A 27,200-nucleotide genomic window follows, 5' to 3' on the forward strand; every position below is an offset into this window, starting at 1 on the left:
TATGATATCAATTAAAAAAATTAAAAGAATTTTCTACAATAGAAAAATGCTAAAGTTTTATATAGTTGAAAATTTAACAAGTGGATTACTAAATTTGTTGCAGGGTCCACTTAATAACCGTATCAGCAAAAATTTGACTGAAGTGAAACGAAAGCGACAGTTATAAAAAAAAAAGTAAACACGAGGTATTGATTAATATAATTAAAAAAATTAGTCAAAATTATAAAAATGGGCCTAACATATAGAATTTTATCATTCGGCCTATTAAAAATAGGCCTACCATTAAAAAAAATGACAAATTTTAGATTTTAATGGCTTCTAATATAATTTAAATTTGCAACAATTATGATTTTATCCCGATATTGTATAGTTCAAAATAATAAAAAAAGCTCATATATTTTATGCTAATATTGTATAGTTCAAAATAAAATATCATTTTTTCTAAAAAAAAAAAAAAAATACCATTCCAAGTTTTAATCATGCAAAGATTACTGACTGAGGATATTTAATAGGTCAAATATATAAATCTATTCTAATACCTTTTGCAAAAAAAATTTTAACATCTCTAATTCTTAGTTTGACTTATTAAAAAATTTAACTTGTAAAATTACATATATTAAACATTTCAATTTGTAAAATTATTTTATTGAAAATTTTAATTTATAAAGTTAGATCGTTTAGACACTTGTCGAACAGCTATTGTTTTAAAAATTATTGTTTTAAATATAGATCAAATCAATATTTTGTATATAAAAACCAACAACTTAAAACTGTTGTTTCTACTATCGAGAATTGTATATGTTAGAAAAATTCGTAACTTTAAGACTATAATAGATCTCTAATAAAGTTTAGAGTTTTATGAAATTTTTCGCGAACAATATGGAAATAAATTTATGTATATATTTGAGTATATTTAATAAGAAAATAATTAATTAGTAATTTTTAAAAATTGTTTTAAAAAGAAAAGAACACTAATTATTTAATCTTTTTCTTAATCTGTTTTAGTTACAGCAAATTAAAGTGCAAATAAAAATGACAATTTAATTTAAATGCGTATATTGAATTAAAACTTTTGGATTTAGAAAATTATATCCAAACCAAATTAGTCAATTTTTTAGTTGTAGACAAAATAAAATTATGATTTATGTTTCGATTTGACTCGTTCAAATCAATTTGAATAAATTAGGTGTGTTATAAATATCCCAAACATCAACAACTAACATTTTTATCAATGTTGGTAATTATTACTCTACGTATTATACTTAAAAAGAAAAAAAAAAATAACAAGGTTTTATATAATTGTGGTGGTAAGTGACTTCAACTCTCTCGTAAAGGTACAAATACAAATTCGATAATCGAAAAATGCATTTTATAGGAGGACTAAAAATTTTTAGTCTTTACGGATAGCCTGATGGGATTATACCTTCTTGTTATAAAAAAAAATTTAGTTTGAAAAGTTTGGGGGAATATTGATAATTTTTATCTAGAGTTATCACCTAATAAATTTTTAATAAAAAGGAAAAATAATAATAATATATTCGGACAAAATTTTACCTCCCTTCTTCCTTCAAAGAATGTCAAAGGTGCTTTCTCAAAGAAAAAAAAAAGTCAAAAGTGCATGTAAGATCAATTAGGTGTAGAAAATAAATGAACTGCGTACCTACGATGGGAGCTGGCAGGTACCTTATTAATTAGTAGTACAAGCCATTGAACCGCTAATTTTCAACTATTAATTATGCTCAAATCTATTTAAAATTTTAATTTTAATATTTATATTGAAGACCCCTTAATAATTTTTATATTAATACCATCTAAACTTATTTAATTAATATTCAAATTTACTTTAAATGAATTAGGAATAAGCGGGGTACTTGAAAAACCTATCTCCATTATACTCCCAATTTGTTTAATATAAAATTAAACTAGCAAAAGCTTAATTTGTCCAATTCCATTAATTTATTATATTTTTTAGTTTGTTAATGCTTTAATAAATTTTCCGATTAAAGAAAATATATGTAACATAATCACATATTTTTCTTCTAGATTGACAACAAAAGTATAAAAATAAATTAAATATCATGATTCAAATTGATTTTTCAGTTAAAATATTGCATTTGAATATTTTTTTATAGCATGATATCCAAACCAGTTCATCTAAAGAGATTTTGAACAGTGTTATTATCTTTTTATGCATGGACACAACACATTAGGATTTTTTCATTATTACGGAGATCAAATTTGAATTCTGAAAGGGATTAAAAAAAAAAAAAAAAGAGGAATAATTACTCTGTGTTACTGTCTACCTCATATCAAATCTTGATATATTCCAAAGATTATAAATTAAATTCTAATATAAATCAAAAAAAGAAAATTAGGGTTAGGCCTAACATGTGATTGCTAGATTTCTTTAAAAAAAATAAAAAATAAATATTTTTTATTTTAAAAATAATAAAATTTTGTTATTTGTTTCTCGATTTCAAAAGTGGGATGCAATTAAGCTTTGAGTTTCATTTTAGAGCGTAAATTATTAAAAAAGTTCAAAATAGAACGTACCTACAATAAATTGCAAAGCTAAAGATATTTATAATTATAAGGCTTTGAAAATATATCATAAGTCAAGTTTCAAAAATGTAAATATTTACGTCCACATAAAGAAAATAATGGAAAAACAAATCAATTACTATTAATTAAGGAAATTTAATGAAGTAGCTGCTCAACGGCAAAATGATGAAAACCCAGCGACCCTTCAATACGAGGAATGAACCACAAAAGTGTTACCATCGTTAGTGTTAATAAAATAAAATAAATAAATAAATAAAAAATAATCTACTGGATCATAGATTGTAGTCAACCTAACTGGACCGCAACATATCAACATTTTCAAGACTAGCTCAGACATAGATGTCCATGGGCCAATTATTCTGGGTAAATGAAAATGCAAGAAAGGAAAGGGAAAGCCGAATTAAGTTTTCTGGTTTCGTGTAAAAAAAAAAACCTCAGAGGCAGGTGGCACTGCCACACACCGACCATATCATTTGGTTATTTTATATTTATACATAATGAAAATTCTTAACTAGAATAAGATTGAATTTTGAATTTTTTTTTACTGCAAGTCCTAAACAAAAAACATTAATCGTTGAAATATTACTTTTTATCTTCAAAAAAGATAATTGATTGATTGTTGAAATATTCATTTGAAATGAAAGAAAGCTAGGTCGGTCGGTTGGTTGATTTATTAAACATTAGTATTATTTTTATGGTTTAAAAAATAAATTTAATATTTATAGATATTATTTCTTGTATTAATGGGAAAATATTGTATTTGAATATTTTTTTAAAACGCGATATCCAAATCAGTTCATCTAAAGAGATTTTGAAGGATGAATATGAAGTTCTAAACCTAAATAAACGATGAATAGTATATTTAATAATTTTATTCGTCTCAAACCTGATTTAAATGAATTGAAATAAATTAGTTATTTGAAAAAGTTTATGATATTTCTATTCCTAATTAAACATCTCAAAAAAAAAAAAAAACATATTTAAATAAATTTAAGACACAATTGAGATTTAGTTTATTAATATTAAATTTGTACAAATTTTGTGTGCGAGACTAAAATTGAAGAAATTTAATTTGATATAACTAAAATTATTATAAAATGTAAAATTACAAGTTTGAAATATAGGCAATGAGAGCTAATAAATAAATATTAACCAGAAAAAAAAAATTAAAAAGGGATCTAGTTTATTGGGGAAGATGAGCCAGAAATGTGGGTGGATGAAGGTAGCTGGGGATCATGTGGGGGTTTCGGGGAAAACAACTAATTGTACTATCTATTTTCGTCTATCAGCATTTCAAGATTCACACGAGCACAGCTAACTAAAAGTTTTTTTTTTTTTTTTTTCCTACCACACTCTTTAGTCATCTACTCTCTTCTTCTTCCCTTTGGATAGGGCAATCTCTCTTCCAGTGAAGACAATTTATTATATTTATGGTTGTTAAGAAAAGAGCTATTCACATGCAACCATTTCCTTCTATGCAATGTGTCAACCGTGGGTCAAACTTCTCTCACGTGTCGAAGGTAGCAGATACACAGTGCAAGAACCAATCCGCTCGCTTCAATTTTGCAATATCCTTTTTCTTTTCTTAATATTTTATCTTAGTTATCTCTATAAAAGTCGACCCCCCTTCCCTCAAACTCACTCGCTTACTCTTGAATTCAAGAATCAAGATCGTCTATTGGAGGCGACTCTGCACCAGGTTTATACATATTCTCTTCTCATTCTTGTTTGATTTATACGATTACTTCTTTCTTTTCAATATATATTACTCTACTTTCTTTGCTGATTTGCAGGTGGGTTGAGGATTATCCAAAGAAATTAAAGACAATAATTTTTGTGTCAGATTCAGATATCGGTTGGGTGAGTGTGTTCCATGCTATGCTTGTCAAATAAGCAGTCTTTTGCGAATTAACCTTTGTTTCGTTGTCTGTTCGACCTTGATCAATACATATCTTTTCTTAAACTGTATATCAAAAAACCCTAATTTAGATTTTCTTTATTTTGTTTTCCATAGTGCAACCAGTATCAGGATAGGGCAAAAAATCCCAGATTTTTATTTTTTTGAACTGAAAACTTTCATTGCCTAGAAATCCAGATTTGAATATATCATATCTCTACACCATGAACGAATCTAAAAAATTAGACAATTCTTCTTTAGACCCAAAAGTATTAGTTTTGGTAATCTGAAGCCTACTTTAAAGAATAAATAAATAAAAGGGTGCAACATGCAATTAAGATTCATGCACCTGCATTATACACACAAGCATGCATGTATTTTATGTTGGAATCCAATATATATATAGGCTACATTAGTGACTTTCAGGTGTATAACAAAGTATGAGTATAAGTAAAGATAAGGAAATATTACCTAATAAGAGTTATTTTAATAATATATGTACATATAGGTTTTGATTTCATCATTGCATTAAGAATTTTGGATAGTGAATTAATGCAATTATATATATATACCTATAGTTTTCCCAATGTCATATATTAGACGGAAAAACAATCCTTCGATCTACTGTGAAGGACTAAGAATTAAATTAAGAAATAATGTAATGATTTTAGAAAAAGAAAAATAAAATCATATCGCTGCTCATTGAAAAGGCTTGTGAGATAGGAGATTTATGAGAAAAGGACATCTTAGTTAATATGATACTGGCTTTGGTTTTTCATTGTCATGCAACCAGAAGAAATAAGATGCTAAGGTCGAGGAGTTTCAGAGTTTCATAAATATGGTAGCTGAAGAAATTTTGAAAAGTAGGTCTAGGAGAAAATGCGACAAGGATGTGGATTCTTTTTCGACTTTGCAAGCTTGAAAATAAATGTTCTTGGAAGGTGCAATCCTGATATACCCTAGCCATAGTTATATGAATAAGACTATAAGGTACTAGATATTTTAAATGTTCTCAGGTTTAGACTTAACTTTCTTGCATCTCAATTGATTCAAACTATAAAAAGAAAAAAAAAAAAAATTAAAGGCACATCTTTTCTTTTAAATAGGGAATATTAAGCCCTTAAAATTGGGGTCTTTAATGTATTAATTACAGTCTGCATTGCGTTTAATCTACTCCATAGTCTCTAAGTCTGTACAAGCCACAAACTCGAAGCCATTGGAATATAGTAAAGGTCAATTAGCTTTTGATTTTGAAATTCTTGGGTTGCAAAATTGCAAGCTGCAACCATATATTTATTATCATCGACGTAACTATGCAAAATGGGTTATTTATGATGTAAAGAATATTAATCTGAAGAAAATATATTTATATATGGTTCTAAAAAAAATTTTGAAAGGTCGAACACATGACGAATTTGAGGTATTAAGCAAGGGACTAATTATTTGACAAGGTCATTTGCATGGAATTCAATACCCTAAATTTGTTGTTGCTCCTCCAATGCACAAGGTCAGCCACGCCACGCCGAAAAGGGAACCGATTTGAAAAAAAAAAAAAAAAAAAAGAGGTACGCTTTCGTGTTTCTTTTTTTTTTTTTAATTTTTCCCTTTATTTATACTTCCAAGTTCTAAACTCGACAGTTTTAAGAATGTTCGTGCATGATTTACTTAATTATATATGTCAAAAACCTGTATACTTCTTTGTGTTTTAGAAAAGAGCTTAATTAGAAATGTACATTTCAACAGTGAAATTCCTATCAAGATTTCAAACTGGAAAATTTCTGAAATAAATTTGAAGTTTATTTCAAATTAAAGTAACTTTGATGATCTCCCAAGAAGGCTTCGCCCTGCTGTTGCTATCAAGGATTTCATGGGTACCGCGAAGCTAATTTCTCAGCGGATAAGTTGGTTTGTATAGCAGAAGGCTTCCGGTTGAGCACTCATATTATAGATTTTTCCTAACTTGATCTTAGACAATGGCTATGCATGATAATAGTGGGATTTCAACTTTCATATCCTACAGATTGTTTGTAGATTTCTTTAGAGTTATGCTCTACCATTTGTACCAAAAAAGAAAAAATTTGAAGTTTATTGGCTACCTACCATTTTGCTTGACTTGACCAAGAAATCAGAACGGTACGTACTATAGTTTCCAATCATATTCCAATGGTCGACACCAATAAAAGAAGAGAGAGAATCGCGAGGGTTTTTCCAAGATAAATGTGAGAAAGATGAACCCATCAGTCAACAGTTTCATCTCCTGCTATTAGTTAGTTTGTTCGATTTGTACAGTCTTGAACTTGCAGATAATCAAAATTCACTTGGAGATGCAAATAATTTGTTAATTATCCAATATGTTACCCTTAAATTTTTAGGAATACATGTACATTTAAGTTTTTTCCTTAAAATTGAATCATCTGATAATTTTTTAAGAAAAATTTGACTACACTAATTGAATTCCCCTATAAGTCTACAACTAGGTCAAGTAGCATGGTTAAAAGAAAAAAAAAAAAAAGAAGAAAATAATGAAATTATTAAACCAGCTATTTGATTAATCGAGACAAAGAATAATTTCTAATAATTAATAATTTTTATGATTAATAATGGAAACCATAAATTATTTATAAATTTTTAATTCAATTTTGCCTTCTTCCTAAATTAAATTCAACCAAAGTCTTGCTTTGAATTGTTTAGCATGTAAAAACTTGAATTCTAGTTAAACAATAGCAGTCTAATGCAGAGATTAATACTACTACTCTACATCTAAACTAGAAATTAAAATTAAAAATCTGAATATATTCTTTAAATTAAAACGTTCTTATAACTGCTCATTCTAATAAATTTAAAGAAAAAAAACTTGTTTATTGATTTGAATTCTGAAAGCTCCCCGTTTAGATAAATATGGATAAACATTAGCATATGTTATTATCTAAAAGTTTATGGTTCAATAAATTAATAAAAAATGATTCAATAATTAAAATTTTGTTAGCACATGTACATTAATTGGTAGTTTCAGTGTATGATTGAGAGTGTAGCTTTCTCTGGACTCTGCATTACATTAAAGGTGTGGCTGTTAAGCAGATGATGAAGATAAGCATGGGCAAGTCAAAATTCAGCGATACACTTGTCGATCAATTAGCACAATACTCCAAAACTATAATCCCTCAACTTTGCGACATAACATATTACAGTTTAAATAAATAAATAAAAAGAAGAATTAGGATCTATCTTTCCACACATATACATGTTTTAATTAACAAGTCATTCTCTATATAGGAGGATTAGGTCGGATCTTTCCCAGAGAAAAGCGTGATATACAAGTACTTATTCAACGTTTTCTTCTTCTTCTTCTTCTTCTTTTTTATAATATATTTTAATTAAGGTTTAAGATTTCTTAACAGACCATGTGCTTTCTTTTATTGCTTTCAGGTGGGAATTAAAGAACAAACAAGGAAAATTTGTTGAATCATGGCCGGTTGAATAAGTTCCGTGCTATATGCTTGTCGAGAGAACAGTCCTTTTTTGCATATTAACCTTTCTTTCGTTGTCTGTTCGGCCTTGAAATTAATCTTTTTCACATATTTATATAGCTAAATTCGTTTCTTTTTGTTTGAAAGATTATTATTGTTCTAAGTATTTCAGTCTCAAATACGTGAGTTTGTATTGCATATCGGTTTTCTTAAATTCATATTATAATAAAAATGAATTTATCAATTACCGTTAATTACATAATATTTTATGATGATCATTTATCTGCAAACAAACCTTAACACGGTAGAACAAACTCGTGGTACAACGATAATGTTGACAAAAAAAAGAAAGGGCTGAATTGCATTGGGAAATTCTAACTAGTTTTGTTTTGTCTATCCATTCTTGTCCTTTGAAAGAGGTGGGGGGTTAGTGTACAGTTGCAACAAGTCCAAATCATAGTAAATGTAACAATTATTTTCACGTCATATGGTTAGGTCTAAAGCATTGTCGAGTGTATCAGTTAGATGGATCCAGCTTTTCTCTGTTGAGAAATTGGCATTCATTTATAAATTGTTGGGTCCATTATATGTTGTCCTATTTGTTCCATAGGAGTTCTATATTAATTGTTGGAAAATTCCTCTTGGTATATATTATGTTCCTGGTATACAGTTACATATACTTTTAATCAAGTGAAAAATCATTTTTGGGCTTAATTAATTTTAATTGTCAACTAGATGTGAAATGAATATACTAAACTAGGAGAAAGTAACTGTAATAGCTGATAAGAAGAATTTTAAGGTCGATTAGGACAGCGAACGCAGGGAATAAGCTAAGGGACTGGTCGTTTGACAAGGTTTTACATGGAATTGGACAACTCAAGTCTTTGGCAGGTAGGTAACAGGAGAAGAAGGTAAGATTTCACCAAACGACAGTAATATTGTTGCTCCTGGTAGCTTTACTTCTAGAAATGCACAAAACGAGACGAATATTGTCTTTTCCTGAAATTATGACCCAAATAGTTTATTGCAAAAAGCTTGGTGAGTGTAAGCCCAACCCAAGAAAAGCTACGGCCTTTTTGAATTCTGCTCCATCTTCTCCATTTTTGGCGAAGGCACTTGCCCTTCGTCAGTACATGTGAGTAAGTTCATTGCTGATCTCGGCAGTTACTCATGGCAATTCCTAATTCGTGACGAACCCACTCCGCCATATGACCGGAGAAGGAAGCTTACCGGTCATGAAGCGGCCACTTATTCAAATCACCTTATTTTACATCACTTCAAATCATTTCTGTTTGGTTACTCTGCTAATAAACGGCAAGCATTGTATCATTTCTTGTGTTCTCTAAAAGGATCAGATTGCTTGTGTAAATGTTTTTGTTGTATTATTCAAGGAAGCAAGATACATACTTATAGAGTTTACAGATTACATTTGAAATATAGAAAATCTCCAAATCATATCTAAACTATTTACAGTTAAACAAAATCAAATATCAGAAACTAACTAGTTTGACTTGGTACAAGAGAGTTATCCTCAATACACCCCCGCAAGATTGAGCTTCCATCAAAGATGCCAATCTTGGGTCGAAAAACACGTAATCGAACTTTGGACTGCGGCTTAGTAAGCAAATCAGCAAGCTGATCTTGACTAGAGATATGTTGAACAACAAGTTGACCAGAAGTTACCTTCTCACGGACAAAATGATAATCAAGAGATAAATGCTTCATGCGAGAATGGAAAACAGGATTAGCACAGAAGTATGTAGCCCCAATATTATCACACAAGATTAATGGCTTATAAATAACTGTAGGCTGGAGTTCTTGAAGCAAACTTTGAAGCCACGAAACCTCAGACGTTGTGGCTGCTACTGATCGATACTCGGCTTCTGTGGAAGACCGAGCAACAGTCCGCTGTCGTTTTGAATGCCAAGACACTGGTGCAGTACCTAAAAAAATAACATATGCACTTGTAGAAAGCAAAGTGTCTTTATCACCCCCCCAATCAGCATCTGAGAAAGCTGTAATTGAAAACTTTTTACAAGGACGAAGATGTAAACCATGATAAGCAGTACCTTTGAGGTACCGGAGAACTCGTTTCAGTGCTTGCCAATGTAGTTCAGTGGGCTGATGCATGAACTGAGATAGCCTATTGACAGCAAAACAAATATCGGGTCGGGTGAAGGAAAGATATTGCAAGGATCCAATTATACTGCGATATTGTTTCAGATCAACTGCAGTACTGCCATCATTGAGACGAAGAGCAGTCACTGAACTTATAGGAGAGCCAACAGATTTTGCATCTTCCATTCGACATCGCTTGAGCAAATCAAAGATATATTGATGCTGAGATAACAGAAGCCCACCATTAAACTGATTAACAGAGATGCCAAGGAAATAATGCAATTGTTGTGGATCTTTAATGGAAAATTTATTGGCCAAACTCAACAAGAAATCCGAAATAAGCTGATTATTATTGCCAGTAACAATAAGGTCATCCACATAAACAAGAAAATATATCACAGAACCGGCAGCCGAATAAATGAAAAGTGAAGCATCTGCTTTGGAATTTTTGAACCCAAATGATAATAAAAACTGCGAAAGAGCTGTATACCAGACCCTAGGTGCTTGCTTCAACCCATATATCGACTTGTGCAGTTTACAAACAAAGGAGGAATGAGTCTTATCAACAAAACCAGGAGGTTGAACCATGTATACCTCTTCAGTAAGCGGTCCATGAAGGAACGCATTATTGACATCTAACTGTTGCAAATTCCAGCCATTGGTCAAAGCGATAGTCAAGACAACACGAATAGTAACCGGTTTGACAACAGGACTGAATGTGTCAGTAAAATCTTGGCCTGGACGTTGTTGAAATCCTTTCGCGACTAGTCTCGCTTTATGTCGAGCAACACTACCATCGGGATTCCGTTTGATACGGAAGACCCACTTGCATCCAACAGCATTCTTACCTGTAGGTAAAGGAACAAGACTCCATGTGCGATTCTGTAACAAAGCATTAAATTCAGCAGATAAAGCAGCTCTCCAATTTTTATCTGTTAGAGCTTGAGTGACACAAGTTGGCTCATCAAACGAAGGTGGTGGATGTTTAACAGAAGAGTGAAGTTGCTTTGGTCGAAAAATGTTGTTCATAGACCGTGTCGTCATAGAATGTACACGAGTTGGTAAAACTGGCTCAGGTGAGGGAGAAGCAGAATTTGTTGGATTTTGGTGTGGAGAGGTTACTTCTGGTGGTGACGTTAATGGAGATGGAGTAGAAGAGCTAGGTGGAAGATTGGATTGCCCATCAGTCAAAGAAGAAGGAGATGATAGTTGTACCTGAGTAGTCGACGGCGAATCCACCAATTCACCAACCTGTTGTAAATATGTAGTGCTGTGGGTAACTGGAACATGATAAAAGGAAGGAGTTTGGGTAATGGAATTTAGCCAAGAAGGCTTAGCAGAGTTAGCAACACGTGGGAGACTTAAATTATGAGAGACATAAGGAAAGATGGACTCTTCAAAATTCACATGTCTAGAAACGTATGTTTTTCCAGTTTTAAAATCAAAGCAAAGATAGGCACTTTGAGTAGAAGAATACCCTAAAAAGATACACGGAAACGACTTTTGTTGTAATTTATGACGCGTATATGGCCGTAGCCAAGGAAAGCAAAGACAACCAAAGACCCGTAGTTTTAAATAATTTGGGGAAGTTTGAAAGAGTTTCTGATAAGGAGAAGACATAGAGAGTACTGGTGTAGGTAGACGATTAATTAAGTAACAAGCTGTTTGAAAGGCATGGGACCAAAATTGAACAGGAAGAGAAGCTGTTTGTAGTAAAGTGAGACCAGTCTCAACTAAGTGCCTATGTTTCCTTTCAGAAATGCCATTATGTTGTGGCGTATGAGGAGGAGTAAGTAAATGTTGTATACCATGGGAGGCAAGAAAGGATTTGAGAGCTAGAAACTCACCACCTCCATCTGTGTAGAGACGAACAATAGATTTTTGAAATTGTTTTTCAACTTGAGCTTTAAATGTTTGAAAAATAGACGAAACATCAGATTTGTGTTTAATTGGAAACAACCATGTATAACGAGTATAATGGTCTACAAAAATAACATAAAAACGAAAACCATCAATTCAATTAATAGGGGCAGGACCCCAGACATCAGAATACACAAGATCTAAAGGTGATTTGGACGACAACGACGATTCCCCAAAAGGTAATCGATGACTTTTATTACAAGAGCAAGACTCACAAAATGAATTACTAGAAGAGATAATAAAGGAATTATTTTTTGATAAATGAGACAAAACTTTGGTAGACGGGTGACCAAGACGATGATGCCAGTTGACCACAACACTAGCAGCAGCTGTAGGTGTGGTGAACAGTGAACGAGCCGCCATTGGCCACTCATACACGCCATCTTTATTCTTCCCTTGAATGAGAGGCACCCCCGTGTTGAGATCTTTCACCTTAAAAAGAAAAGGAAAAAATTCAATGGAAACATTATTGGAAATACAAAATTGGGCAACAGAGATGAGATTTTTTTTCATGGTAGGAACACATAAAACATCAGATAATTTGAAGGAGAGAGAAGAATGATTAAGATTTGTTTGTCCTGTGTGTGTTATATTCAAACCTGAGCCATTACCAATAAGTATTTCGTCAGGGCCTGTGTATTCGGAATGAACAGACAAGTTACCAAGATCACTTGTGACATGATGGGAAGCTGCAGAATCAAGAAGCCAGGGGGAGGAGCTAGGATTCGAGGTCATTGTGGCATTAGCAGTTGGATTTGGAGTTGATCGTTTTTTTATCTTGAAGCAGTCTTTGGCCGAATGACCAAACCGATCACAGTATTGACATTGAATTTGCAATTCTCCATTGTTGCGTGGTTGAGAAGAACGAGAGGATTGTCCTCTATATAGATTGAAGCTGTTGCCATTGTTTTGAAAGGATTTTCGGGTCTGGTAGTTGCGTCTTGTAGCATTGGCTTGAATGGAAATTTCAGGGGAATTTTCTTTTTTAAGAACATGTTCAAAGTCCAGGAGTTTTTCATGTAGTTCTTCAAAAACAATGGGTGTTTCTCGTGCTCGAATGGCAGTGGTTAGTTCTCGAAATTCGGATCCAACACCATTTAGAATGTGAATGGTGAGATCATCATCAGATAAAGGCTTATCAATGAGAGCAAGCTCATCAGCAGTGGATTTAAGAGATTGAAGGTAATCAAAAACAGATTTGGTGCCACGAGGCTGTGAGAGTCTTTCTTTGAGATGCATGACTCGAGAACGGGACTTATTCGCAAAGCGTAAGGCTAGCTTATTCCAAGCCTCAGCTGATGTTTTTGACGAAGAAATAAGAGTAACCAGTGATTCAGAAACAGAAGCGAAAATAGCATGAAGAAGAAGATTATCTTGACGAAACCAAAGAGCATAAGCAGGATTGACGGAAACGGTTTCGCCATTGGTGAGGATGGAGGGTGGACATGGCAACGTGCCATCAATGTAGCCAGTGAGGTCAAGACCAATTAAAAGGGCATAAAATTGAGCACGCCATGAGGGATAGTTAAGGGTGGTTAATTTAAGTGGAAGCTGAGTGGCAGCATTGATGGTAATCAGAGTATTTTCGGAATTAACAGGAATTGTTGTAGAAGCAACTTGAGGAGTTGTAGCCATTGTAGGATCTAAAGAAAAAAAACTCGTTTGAGTATTTTGGGCTCTGATACCATAAAAGGATCAGATTGCTTGTGTAAATGTTTTTGTTGTATTATTCAAGGAAGCAAGATACATACTTATAGAGTTTACAGATTACATTTGAAATATAGAAAATCTCCAAATCATATCTAAACTATTTACAGTTAAACAAAATCAAATATCAGAAACTAACTAGTTTGACTTGGTACAAGAGAGTTATCCTCAATATTCTCCTCGTGTTGCAGTGCAGCCACCAAAGCCCTATAATGTTTGGCGGAGAGGTATATTGCTATAGTTGACGGCTGAAACTGTTGGTGGATTAACCATTCTTTCCGTTGAACCTACAGAAGCTCGTGTTGGGAGACTTAATTAGAATGAAGAGGAAGATTAATTTAGAAGCTTGAAAGCTTATACAAGTCCGAAAATGAGAATGGGAGGTGAAGGTCCAACGATTCCACCTCTGTGAAGCTATACATTCAGTTTAGAATTGAAATGATTGTTGTTGGCTCCAGAATTTCTTCGAATTCAAATGAAATGGCAACTTTCTGTGATTGTATTACAAGACTTTTTTTTTTTATGAATTATGGAGATAAATGGAGCCAAATTAATTTTAAAACAATCTTAAGCCCGAACTAGTTGGATTCCAGTGTATGAATTTTTTATTTTTATTAAGTCTAAATTTCAACTATATAATTTTAAAATAAAAAATAAAATAAGGGAACAACTCCATTAGTCAATTGTTTTTTTATAGAATGCTTAATCATATATGTGCCCACATTTATATAAATTAACAATTAAAAATGGATTAATGAATGATGAAATGACTTTTTTTTTTTGACATTTAATATTGGTTATTTATTATTAAGAGAAAAAATGAGCAATACAAGTGGGAACAATATCCCAAGTTCGAAAACAAGCCACGTGAGGAACAGATTTAGCCAATACATGAGCTATATTATTTGTTTGTCTTCTTATCCAAACCAAGGTGACATTTGGCAATTGGACTAAAAGTAGCTTAAATTAAAAAATAACTACTCCAAACTCAGACCAATCTTAGGCAGAATTCCTCATAGCACAGTAAACCTGCAGAAAATCGGTCTCAATCTGAATATTCAGGTTGGAGTAGCTCGATAGCAACCAAGACAACACCGTTCTTAGCGTCTGAGCTTCTGCTACTGCTGGAGAAGAACAATCTTGTAATGAAGACGTTGCTGCTGATACAAACCTGCTGTTGCAATTTGAAATTACAGCACCAACGGCTCCATGGCCAACAGAGGGGAGAAGAGTTGCATCAAAATTGATTTTAAAAGTACCAACAGGTGGTGGAAACCATTGATTATCTGCAGGAGCATCTGTACCTGTACCTGAGCCTGACGGATTCAGCTGGGCTTTCTTCCAAGATGCGAGCATACTTCTGGCGCGAGTAACTACATGATAAGGTCCTTCTTCCACTTGATTCCATTTCAGCTCATTACGGGTTGACCAAACACTCCATAGTCCCATAACAAAACTTTCAAAAAATTCATTCTCCCACAGCTTGTGTAAATGTTCCAACAGTTGCAAGAAAGTCGGAAAATTCCCAGTAGTAAGCTGAATACCAAAAAACTGCCAACAAAAGCTCACTCGTGGACACTCAACAAGAGCATGGACTAATGTTTCAGCGTTACCACAGTAATCGCATCCTGTATCAAGCTCCAGTCCCCTTCTTGCCAAAGTTGCTTTAACTCAATAAAAGCATGGACTAATGAAATGACTTAATTTGTTACGATCTAAATAAAACTAAGATAAATCTCACACCATTTACAAAGTTTATAATTTCTAAACGAGAATGCAAAATAAAATAACAAGGCGACTTGCTCATAATTCCACTGAATTTCTAAAGGGGATTAGAGAACGACATCGTTTTTTGGAGAATGCTAAAATGAGTGGAAAAATCAACAGGAATGATACTACAGCTGCAAGGATATATACCATCCTATTGAAAGATGACTTTGATCAGTTAGCAACGTAGATCGGATAGGTGGAAAGAATTTTTGAGTTCAATCCCATTAAATACATTTGCACTGAAGGACGGAGATTCGGGCAGTAGAATATGGAGCAGTTTAAAAAAAGAAAAAAAAAATCACTTTAGATGGAGAAATAACAACAAAATTCTAAGAACTCAGAAGGCGACATGCCGTGACATGAACGACAGGCCGTTAAAAGAAATTTGAGGTTCCCGTTTTGCCACGTCAGACACACGTGTTAATTCGACGTCTTTCCCAGAGATTCTATCAACGTCCACAAAAACTGACTGTCCCACCTCCACCTCCAATTCTGCCACCATATAAAACCCGTCAAACGCCGAGAACTCTCCAAACGAGCAAAATATCTACCACAGCCACCAAAATATCTCTCTCCCTTAGAAAAAGTTTTATTCCTGAACTTTCCAGATAACCAACAATCATCATCATCTCTTTCGTCGGATACTTTCACTTCTTCGCTGTATAAAACCTCCTCCAAACCATCAATGTCTAACCACTATAGCGCGCACCTTTTTTTCTGTCTCAACTACCAGAAGGACAAGGATATGAAGTTTTAAAGGGATTTCAATCTCAATATCTTCAGATTTATACGGAGATAATTAATGATGGAGAAGGAGGAGTCGACATCTTATTATAGCGTTCTTGGTGTGAGTATGGAGTCTTCCATTGAAGATATAAAACGTGCATATCGAAGACTCGCTATGGTAAGAGTTTGATGAATGCGATATGGTTTTTGCTTCTTTAATTGTTACTTTCTTTCCTTTCAGTTTGGAGGTTGCAAAATGGTGTGAATATCCGATGTGAATTTGACTTGTTTTGTCATGTTGCAGCAATGGCATCCTGATAGATGGACAAGAACCCCTTCTTTGTTATGTGAAGCCAAACGTAAATTCCAACAAATTCAAGAGGCGTATTCAGGTAAGATTTTTAGGATTTCAAATGGGTCTTCGTTCTTTATAGATAGTGAGTGTTAATAATTGACATTTCTAATTAAGTGATTGAAGTTCTGTTCGCAACAGTGTTGTCAGACCAGAAGAAGAGGTCATTGTATGATATAGGACTATATGGCCCTGAAGAGGAAGAAGATGAGGTGACAAATTTTTTCTCCCCTTTACAGTTACAGGCTTCTATTCTGATGTTTTCTTGAATACGCTTTAACTTGTTTGTTTTGCTAACTTGTTGGATTTGATGCTTTGCTTGTTTCAGGGTTTCTATGATTTTATGCAAGAACTGCTGTCTCTTATGGCACAGGACAAGAGAAAGGTAAGCTTCAGATTTACATTTTCTATCTTTTCCTTGTAATTATCATTTTTCACATAAAGATAGAATTCAACTTCGGATAGGACTCTTCTAGCCATTGTTACATGGGAAATTGAGAAGGAACGGATTCTATAACTCACCACATCATTTTTATTAAAAAATAGAAAATTTGGGAGTTGTCTAAAATGTTCTATGGTGCTTGAGAAATTTATGTTATTGATTCAGATATCAAAAGGGAAAATTATAGAAATTTGACATTACGGTTGACACATAAAGATGCCGGCTTTCGTCTATCTTCAATCATCTCTCTGCAATTTGGTGTATAAGATGTAAAGGTACAGGATAAATTACGGGCGTAACTGATTGGATTCGGGCTTTGCCTGAGATTATGCATTCACAAAATATCCATATGTTTTTTCTACTAGTGTAATTTTTATGCGTTAATTTCAGATTTTCATTATTTCGTAAGATCATAAACTATCCTATCTTAAGAGGATTAACCTGAAAATTCAGCATTTCCAAAACTGCTCTCTTTACAATTAGACATTAGACATTAGACCAAATTATTTAATAGAAACAAGATCATGCATCCAAGTATATTAGATTATGAAATAACTTATGTTGTTTTTGTAATTTCTCGACGTGAAATGTTATAACTTTTAGTTCTGGATCAAGGTTCCCTTGGCCTCTTCCATTTTGGTTGTTAATTATGTAAACCATTTTTAATATATGTGCAGGATAAGAACTACAGCATGGAAGAACTACAGAGAATGTTGATGGAAATGTCACAAGGATTTGAATCATCAGTTTCACACCATGGATCTTCCATTCTTGATGATCCTGCTGGCCACTCTAAAAGGGCCCGATGGGATCCAAACGGGATGATGGATAGCAATGGCTCTCATTTTGGTGTAGGAAGTTGGGGATGTGCGGAGCAAGCAGCCATTGCAAATAATATGGGATGGTGAGAAGATGAGCTATAAATGAGTAATTTCACCATAATGGAGATTGAGTTTTGTGGTTCAGGATTTCGATGTAAGAAGAATATGGATGTGTATGAAAATGATTACAGTTGACCAAGATTTTTTTTGGAACACAGTTGTCAATGTTTATGGTTCTTGGACTTGATTTGTTTGGATTATTGCGTTGACCATAAAATTAGGCCTGGGAATGGGCCAATGTTGGGCCTATATTAGAGATTATTAAATTTATTTTCAAAATATTATTATGACGTGTGCAGTTTAATTAGAGAACACTTAAAACTTTACCTTTCATCAATGATTGAGAAATTGCGGGGATTAATTTAGTGGTAGAAAGGAAAGTTCCAAGAACGAAATGCTTAATCATGTAACTAGAAAACGAGAAGAAAAAGGGTAGAAGATGCGTCAAAATTTAAAAAATTGGGTCGGTGGTTATCAGTACCTTCTCATTCACTCATTACTCTTCCTTAATAAATTAATAATTTATTTATTTATTTTTTTTTTTGTAGAATCAGGCGCTATAATTCTCCTTTGTATTCTAGACTCTTTACATTACAGTCTAAGAGATGTTTATCCTTCGGTTTGTTTTAAAATTTTTTGCTGTCTGTTAGTATTTATCTAGTTTTGACCAAAAATTTTTTGTTTGGCCCAATTTGATTATGAAGACAAAAACTTATAGGCATTTAAGGATATGCATGGCACTATGGGGAAGTTTGCTTGCCCCATCCGGAACAAATTGCGAATTGCAATTGGTTTATCTCTTGGGAGTATTACCAGTCATCAGTCATGTCTCAATTATATCACATAAATTAAATATTTAGCCCATGGTTTTTTTCTATTTGACACTTGTAATTTTCAGCTTTAATCTATATAAAAATTTAACTAAGTCTATGTATACAACGGGGGAGTATTATAAATGTACAGTAATTAAGTCGATTTCGATTGACTTTACAACTATCAATTTTCAACGGTTAGCTACCTTCCACCAATCATTCTTGTGCAATAATATCATGTGCTAGTGCCATGTCCATGCCTTTTATAATTTCAATGAAAAGATCATGATCATGTTCATTTTCATGTGCATGCAAAAGTATAATTTTTATGCATAACATGGCTGTCTAAAATTCCGTCTTCCTACCAAACCTATACTATACGAATACAATTCCCCTATAGTACATTAGTTATTCTACTTCTTTTCACTTTCAACCATATAATTAATTCAATAATAAGGTCACTTTCATATCATTGTATTATAATATTATGTGCTTAGTCATGGAACACTCTTTAAAATTGTATTTATATTAAATAATTTATTCATCTATAACAATTATAAATATTTTTCTGTTTCGACAAATTTAAAGAATATATCTTTGTTTGTGGTCTTCAAAATATTAAACCTTAATAAATACTATATGATTGAGGAAATGAAATCATACGCGTGTAACTCTAACGGATAATTAAATTAATGGTTTTTGATTAATATGGGTAGGGAGCCAAATTTGGACCGTCCACATGCAACCTTATGAAAGAAGCCATCACACCCTGGCGTACGATGAAATTAAGTCATATTGTAAGAACTTTCTCACACTGCATATTCTTCCTTTCCCAAAAATTATATATAAATAAAATAAGAATAATCATCCATTTAAGCCCATCACAGTCTTTCTAACATGAACCTAATAACGTAACATACAATCGCTTTGCTCATACCCTTCCCTTTCAAGAACGCTCCACCAAACTATATTATATTTCAATTCAAATCTTTGATCTCTGCTGCAAGTTAATTCTCTAGTTTCAAGAATTTTAAAGATGAGATCGTTAGCTTCTTTTATGTTGCTAAATGTTTTTCTTTTGATTTATATTGTTTCGCCAATTCAAGGCGGCTCGGATTCAAGAAAGCTTGATGAAACCACTGTGCCTGGTGCTGGTGGACCAACGGATGAGAAGTGTGCCCCATGTACTTCAGATCCTCCTCCACCACCATCACCACCACCACCATGTCCTCCTCCGCCGGCGTTGCCACCACCGCCTCCTAAGAAACCGCCATCAAGTAACAACTGCCCTCCGCCTCCATCTAATTTTATATACATCACTGGTCCACCGGGGAACTTGTACCCTGTTGTCAATGATTTTAGCCGCGGTGGACGAGCTACGCCGACGCCGGCAGTTTCGATCGGATTTGGGTTTCTAGTATTTTTGTTAAGATTTGGGCTTTAAGGTTGTGACGAACAACTGCAACAGATATCAAGATTCTAAATACAGGAGAATTTTTGTGTCCAAAGGTGAAGCTTTTCAATTAGGATCTAATTGTTAATTTGGTACTTTGGTTCATCTCTCATTTGTCCAATAAATTTATAGTCCTTTCTTTCTTTCCCTATTACTACCTCATAGTATTTTCTGTTCATAATCAATCTGATATTATTATATATGTAATAAGCTCATATTCTCTGTTCTTCTCTGTTTTATGTTTGTATTCTTTCCCATCTCCTCTATTTGCTATTCTGTTACCAATTTTGGTTTGAGGAAAATTAAATGTTCATAAAACCCAAAAATAAACAAATCGAGTTTGGCATCCGGATTATGAAATTGCAAGTTCAAATTTAATTAAAAAATTGTAATCATAAATAATTAAATTAGGACAAAGGAAACATTCAAAAATGGTGTGTTTGTATATATTTATTGTGTTGATTTATGGTTGCATTTCCATTTCCTTATTGATTAAAAATTTCATCACTATATGAGTTAGTGATATCCTATGCATAGGCAAGCTTATACAGTTCGCATTTTTAGAATAATGGGTTAATTAAATTTTTATTGGAGGCCTTGTCTTGATGTGTTAAATTAATTTGTCTATTTGTCTATGATTAATAGCCATCAACGGTGAACCTTTCATTTCTATATCAAGATAATGATTTTAATATTATTATTATTATTATTTTTTTTTTTTGATGTGAAACTGCATGTTCTAATTAAGAACATTAGATAAACACTACAATATAGCCAACGCAACCAACAACAAAAGAAAAAATAAAAACTGGAAATTACCCATGAACAGGGGAAAATAAAAAAATATATATATTTTTTTATTTTAAACCTAAAAAAGTATGGATTTATGTGACACGTGTCGAATGTAAGAGCTTTTTAAGCACCCGAAGAATCCTCAAGTAGAAGTGAAACAGAATAAAGGAGAGAAAGTAGTTGTTCTATTATCCGGAAGTGTCAGAATCGTACATTTTCTAGAGATCAACTTGGGTTTCACCAAATTGTAGGACCCATGATGATTTATCACTATGGGGTTCAGTTCATGTGCTTCATGAGTCATCAAAGAAATTTTGGCAGCTTGTAGTGCTTAAATTCCACTAAGCATCTCTTAATCCCATCAATTATTGCAGTGTTAGAGTTAATCGCTCTGCTAATTACAGTGACTCTTGGTTGCGTGCGAAAGATTAAATTTCAGAAAGGGCCAATTGGGGCTGTTTGATGCGTGGTCAATTTACAAAGCCAATGTTGCCCCCTTTAGCTTAGGCAACTAGGCTTTCATTGAAGCATCATTTCTCTAAAATTGCTTTCTTTCACAATCTTTCAATGGTATTTATGGCAACTACTTTATCATGCATTATTAATGATGGGGAAAAACATGTGTTTAGCTATTGAATTTATTTGAATTTTATCCATTGAGTCTTTACATTTTTATTTACTCTTCAATTTTTATTTTTATTGAAATTAAATTTTTATTTAATTAATGGTTGGGAGAGTATAATGACGTATTTCAATCCGGTGATGGAAGTAACAGAAAATATAACAGCAAAAGCTAAGTTTTAAACTTTTAGTTTTATCAAAAGAAGTCTCTAAACTTATGTTTTGTTAAAATTAAATGTTCGTTTTATTTAAATTTACTATTTACTCTCTGTTAATTTAGGGGTTAATTTTTTTACCTGAGTCAAAGTTACAAACGATAAATAAAAAGTTAAGATCTTGATGGATAAAACTTAATAAGTTTAACGCTTAAATATGTAATTTTCTTAATAATTGATATTGTTCAGCGAATTTAATTTAGAAGCAGTTTTCTTTATGTGTGAATAAAAATGCAATTTTGAAAAAACTAAATGAATTTCCTATTGACTTGCTTAAACAATATCAATCCAATAAAGACTTGGGATGACCTAATTTTGTCTGTAGATTGAAGCACTAAGGAGGAAACTTCATTATCATTACAACAACTTGTTTTGCCGTTCACACTGAAAGGGTAATGACCCTTTTGTCACTGAAATTAATAAAATGTTAAAGTTAGTTAGTACTTTCCACAGCATTAACTATATATTACCGTTCTGTAGATAAGATTGAAAAATCGCCATTTCGACCGAAAAGAAAACTGCTGAGTAATTGAAATTAAATTTTCATATAGCAAAATAAATTTATATTTGATGAAAGTAAGAAATTTTAATTGTTTTTTAGTGTCAATTTGACAAATATAATAAGTGAAATAAAGGGTAAGTAACCGATCTATGCATCTTTCTCCTGGAAATTTATGATATATGAAAATAAAAGATAAAATTGATAAGACCCGATTTCAAATTTCACCAACAATAATATTTTTTTTTTTTTTTTTCAAAATAATGAAAATGTCAATTGGAAAGCCAGTCAATATGTAGAAAATAAGATAAAGAAAAAGGCAGTAAAGACCTTGACAATAACAGCCTGTGCTGTTGGACTAAAAGGCAATACAATAACAAAGGATATCCAAAAATAATTCAATTATGAGGAATATTGTGTTAAAGGTTAGCTAAAGTTCAAAAATCCTGAATTGAAAAAGATTTAGCCTTGGAAAAATCCTGATATTATTCACCTCTTTTCTTCATAGATGATCTTTTTGAAACAAAGAAAAAGAGACTAAAAAAATTTGTTAGTCTATCTCTATCACTTGCAAATGTAAGTAAAGCAAAAAAGATAACTATATTATCTATTATCATCGTACAAATAGTCCACTTTATATTATTTATTTGTTTTTAAAAAAAGATACGTTATTTATATATTCACCATTCTATTCTTCTAAAATTACTAAATGGTCCAAATTTTTTGTAGGCAAATCCCTAAAACAAAAGCTCCAAAATAGCATAATTCTTTAACTAAATAATTCAATTTTTTGTAAACTAAATTAAGGTTCATGAACCATTGCAGATATATAAAACAGTTTAATTCTTGAATGGAAAGTGGAATCGTTGTTAGTTACAACAACTACTACAAGTCAAAAAAAAGTCCTTGTCGAAAAAAACTACAACTCTCTTTCAATCCACCGACACTCTGAAACTCAGAAAAAGACTCCACCAAACCATTCATATCATCACCAGCTCATGCCAACTTAAGCAAAAAGACCACTTCATATTTGAATTTTTAATTTCTTTTATTGCAAATGAAATATTCAACATTGCAAAGTTTTTTTTTTTTTTTTTTTTGAAACTCAAGAAGGAAAAAAAAAAAACTATGGACATGATATTTGATATTATAAAATATCAAATTATTTTTGGGATCGGAAGAACTCGAATTCGACGAATCAAAATTAAATTTAAATTAATAAATTTAGTGAGTGAGGATTTAAGCATAGACGTCAAATTCACTCAAATTTGTCACTTTTGTAGTGATGCTTTTAACATTTTTGTTGCGTAAGGAATCGGTTTGTTTTGAGGATTGAAAAGTCAGCAAAAATAATAAGCCAGCAAATTGGACGCTTAACTTAGTATCTTTTTCCACATGTCTCTTCCAATTATTGGCCTCCACGTCATATATCCTTTAATTACAAGAAGATGCACAGTTTAATAATTAATAATTGAGATGAGTAAAATTAAATTCAGCCCTAAAATGTATAAAAGGGGTAAAAAAAGGTACCAACTTTCTTGATTTTGTGGAACATGGCTTCTCATCACAAAGCTTGTAAGTAGAGAACTAATAGAGATCATCAACTGGTATTAAATTTTTTATTGTAAGGCTGAACTCTCTCCTCCTCAAAATAAATAAAAGAAGCACAAGAAGATATGTAGATGTAGCTCAGTTTGTAGAGCTTGGCTCTTGCAATTGGGCCTTTGTGATTATGGGTTGGATGTCTAATTATTTAGGAAATAATGATAGTATCTTGTACTTGAATTGAATCGATGTCTCACTTTTTTTAAAAACTGAACATGAAATATTGGTTTCATTCGGCTCCTTTATGGAATTTGGAAAATTTTCAGCTATCCAACTATAAGTGGCGAGCAAAAAAAAAAAAAATTGACAAGATAATTAGTTATTTTTAAAATATCATCTTAATTCATCCTATTTCATTATATCCGGGATATGATATGGTTCTGAAGGATGAACTGAATATGGACATTTCCAATAAGATTTTTGATGCATTGGCATTTTCCATTTTTTCATTCTAGTTATCAACGCGCAAAAGGAGTGAAGAAACAAAGATTCGAAATATAATTAAATATCTGTAACTACTAACCCCTCTTCTTTTTTTTTTTTATTGAATTGGAATAAGTTCCCCACACCGTGGTTAGTAGCTACGTGCTCTAATTCTCTGAGGCACAGGCCCCATCCCATCTGCCCTGGATCTGTTATTCATATGCACTCAAAAGGAGAGAATTAATTGAGTTGTTCAAGATTCAAGGTGCTATTGAATGTTCAAAAGCATGATTTGTCAAGATCCAAAGCAACTACACAAATTTCAATTATAGCAGGAACTATTTCATATCTATCGATCTATTCCTCCCTCACTTGTTAAATTTGACAGTTTTCTAATTTGTATAAAATTAAAGAAAATGATTTCATCGAGCATTAAACTTTAATTAATGGTACTAGTCAAATAATTTCTTCAATATTGTGGGATTATAAATTTAAATTCCAATCGAGATTATATATATAATCAACGATAGACATTTTTTTGTCGCTCATTATATACAAAGAAATCCAAAAACAATAATAAAAAAATTAATATTTCTAAATTTGTTTCATCGAGATTCATATTTGTTCCTAGAAGTAACTAATGGGAAAAGAAAGGAGACCAAAACCATGCATATGCCTACCTACTAACACCTTAAACTGAGACATCATCACTAAGTTAAAATCAATACGCCATAACTATAATTATTAAAAGTTTGTCCCTTAATCACGTCTTAATTTGTCTTTTTATAATCATTAATCATTAATCTTTTGAATTGAGAGTACACGTCTTCTGTCTGTAATTGGATCAAATTATGTTCAAAAACTATATATGTCATCAGTAAGCTAGTTAATTAAGTGAAAGCAAATTAAGTTAAATTGATTAATATAACTAATCCTAAGTTATTTTAATGATCACATGGATTATGAAAAATAAGTACAACCTTCCAAACTTGATGATCCAAAGTGGATTCTAGTTGGAGAGCAATTAGTACTATTGTTTTCAAATCAATCTTAATTTTCTATTCTTAATTTCACATCTCATGAACTTTTCTCCTCGTAATCAAATCGATCCAAGAAAAAAAAAAAACAGAGAATTGATTGTTACTCAGTTGTTTCTGATGTCCAATACTTTTTTTTTTCTTAGTCATACTGAGATTTCTCTAGTTTTGTAAACTACAATTTATTCACATTAAGATTAAAAAGTTTATAATAAGAATTCCATTTTAATTAAAAAATTTTTCCTTTAAGGGAATAAAATAGGTTTCTAGGAAAGTAATTTATAAATATCGAATTATCATATTCTGATAGCAATAATATACACAAATATATATATATATATATATATATATATATATATATATATATATATATATATATATATATATATATATAGCTAGGATTTTATAGCCATAACTTCAATTTCAATCCTTTATTCCATTTTAGGTCTATAAATCTTTTTCTTTTTTGTGGGTCATGACACCCTCTAATTAAACACTCATAATAGCTAAGTGATAAACATTCATTAACATCACCCACCCGCTCTCTCTCTCCCTTTCTTTTCTTCTTCTTCCTCTCCCTTTCTTTCTCTCAAATTGCAGAAATGTCTACTAATAACTTCGCCCTAATTCTTCCCAACTTCTTCTTCTTCACCTCTATACTTCTCCTCCATCTTCCAACCATGACCATGTCCGATGACACTTGCCCATATCCCTGTTATCCTCCGCCCACCGGAACAGGAACTGCCACCGGCACAACCCAGCCATCTCCATCGTCACAGTCAGGGTCATACCCACCACCGGCCGGAAACTACCCTTCACCGACTGGCAATAATAATAACAACAATTTCCCATATAATAATTACTACCCTCCACCGTCTTTTGGTAACAACTACTTTGGTCAACCTCCTCCTGACCCTATCTTGCCTTATTTTCCATTTTACTACAGAAAGCCTCCTCACAAAACTGATGTTTCTCCGGCCGCCGTTGCTACAAGGTCGACTTTCTTGATTGCCATGGCTCATGTATTCTTGCTTTCTCTTTTGTTTTCGGTTTTTCTTTAATTATAATGTAAGTGAAAATTTTGGTGCAATTTTAGTCTTTTAGAGGGCTTTTAATTGAATATTTACATGTATTATATTCTTGTTATGACAAAGTTTGTAGCTTAATATATTTGATCTGTTGCAGTTGAGGAAAAAGTTTAGGAAGTGCAAGACAACTTTTCTTTTTCTTGCGATAATCTTTCTTTTTCGTTAATTAATTTCCATTTAAATTAAGGAAAATATATATAATTCTTTAATTATGATGTGAAGGAAGTGTTATTACACTAATTATTATTCGATTTAATAATTGAGTGTTTGTGACTTTTAATAAATTAAAATTTTGCATTAAAGACATGTTGGTGATGAAGAGAAGGACACAACACACAAGAAGCTGCATAAGGGACCCAATAACCCAACCTTTAGTTTCTTCTTTTTCATTTATTTTTTGTTGTTATTAGGGATTGTTTTTAATTTTTTCCCTTTTTTTTTGTTATTTATTTAATTTAAAAGTTTTTTTTTTGGGTCTCAATGTTTATTAGGGCATTGTGACCACTTAGCAGTACATCACCTATTTTGGAAGAGATCCTTGTGGAACATGGTATTGTAGGGATATTAAACGATGGGCTCTAGGAACCTTCCTTACACCATTTTATTTATAATATATTTTTGGAAGAAAAAGAAAATTTTAATTTCTACTAAAGCCATCCTTACAATTTAATATCTCATATTCATATTCATAATTCGAGCTTTAACCTCATCCCCAATTGGTCATTCAATTTTTTTTTTTATCCTTATAAACAAATTCTACAAATGCAATTCGTTTATAAATTATATTTTTTTTTATTTAGAATGAAAAAATAA

General features: G+C 32.1%; 4 protein-coding genes and 1 long non-coding RNA gene across 6 annotated transcripts; 4 read left to right on the forward strand and 1 right to left on the reverse strand.

Moving 5' to 3' along the window:
- The first annotated feature begins 3,807 nt into the window (after window positions 1-3,807).
- On the forward strand, window positions 3,808-6,561 carry LOC105634050 (uncharacterized). Its single transcript, XR_001046854.4, has 3 exons — window positions 3,808-4,261; window positions 4,356-6,024; window positions 6,203-6,561. It is a non-coding gene; the product is annotated as an uncharacterized LOC105634050 (long non-coding RNA).
- An 8,109-nt stretch (window positions 6,562-14,670) lies between these two features.
- Window positions 14,671-15,943, reverse strand: LOC105634269 (uncharacterized). Its single transcript, XM_089716412.1, has 2 exons — window positions 15,859-15,943; window positions 14,671-15,335 (listed from the first exon to the last, which is right to left on the reverse strand). Exons 1-2 carry the CDS (start codon window positions 15,941-15,943, stop codon window positions 14,671-14,673), a joined length of 750 nt encoding a protein of 249 aa, XP_089572538.1.
- Window positions 15,944-15,955: 12 nt separating this feature from the next.
- Window positions 15,956-17,995, forward strand: LOC105634051 (Chaperone DnaJ-domain superfamily protein). Of its 2 annotated transcripts, none has more exons than XM_020679249.3 (5): window positions 15,956-16,345; window positions 16,472-16,559; window positions 16,646-16,731; window positions 16,848-16,904; window positions 17,639-17,995. In XM_020679249.3, the coding sequence occupies exons 1-5, from the start codon at window positions 16,244-16,246 to the stop codon at window positions 17,867-17,869; spliced, it is 564 nt and encodes a 187-aa protein (XP_020534908.1). In that variant the 5' UTR covers window positions 15,956-16,243; the 3' UTR covers window positions 17,870-17,995. The 2 variants fall into 2 exon arrangements, with proteins under 2 accessions (XP_020534908.1, XP_012072208.1); XM_012216818.4 differs by having other exon boundaries at window positions 15,958-16,345; window positions 16,661-16,731.
- A 1,504-nt stretch (window positions 17,996-19,499) lies between these two features.
- Window positions 19,500-20,333, forward strand: LOC105634052 (uncharacterized). Its single transcript, XM_012216819.4, has one exon. It carries the CDS (start codon window positions 19,691-19,693, stop codon window positions 20,096-20,098), a length of 408 nt encoding a protein of 135 aa, XP_012072209.1. The 5' UTR covers window positions 19,500-19,690; the 3' UTR covers window positions 20,099-20,333.
- Window positions 20,334-25,730: 5,397 nt separating this feature from the next.
- On the forward strand, window positions 25,731-26,495 carry LOC119370479 (hydroxyproline-rich glycoprotein family protein). Its single transcript, XM_089716037.1, has one exon. It carries the CDS (start codon window positions 25,902-25,904, stop codon window positions 26,358-26,360), a length of 459 nt encoding a protein of 152 aa, XP_089572163.1. The 5' UTR covers window positions 25,731-25,901; the 3' UTR covers window positions 26,361-26,495.
- Window positions 26,496-27,200: the final 705 nt, after the last annotated feature.

Source organism: Jatropha curcas, chromosome 11 (assembly GCF_041381405.1).
Source record: "Jatropha curcas cultivar XTBG-Jc1 chromosome 11, XTBG_Jcur_1.0, whole genome shotgun sequence".
Taxonomy (NCBI): Eukaryota; Viridiplantae; Streptophyta; class Magnoliopsida; order Malpighiales; family Euphorbiaceae; genus Jatropha; species Jatropha curcas.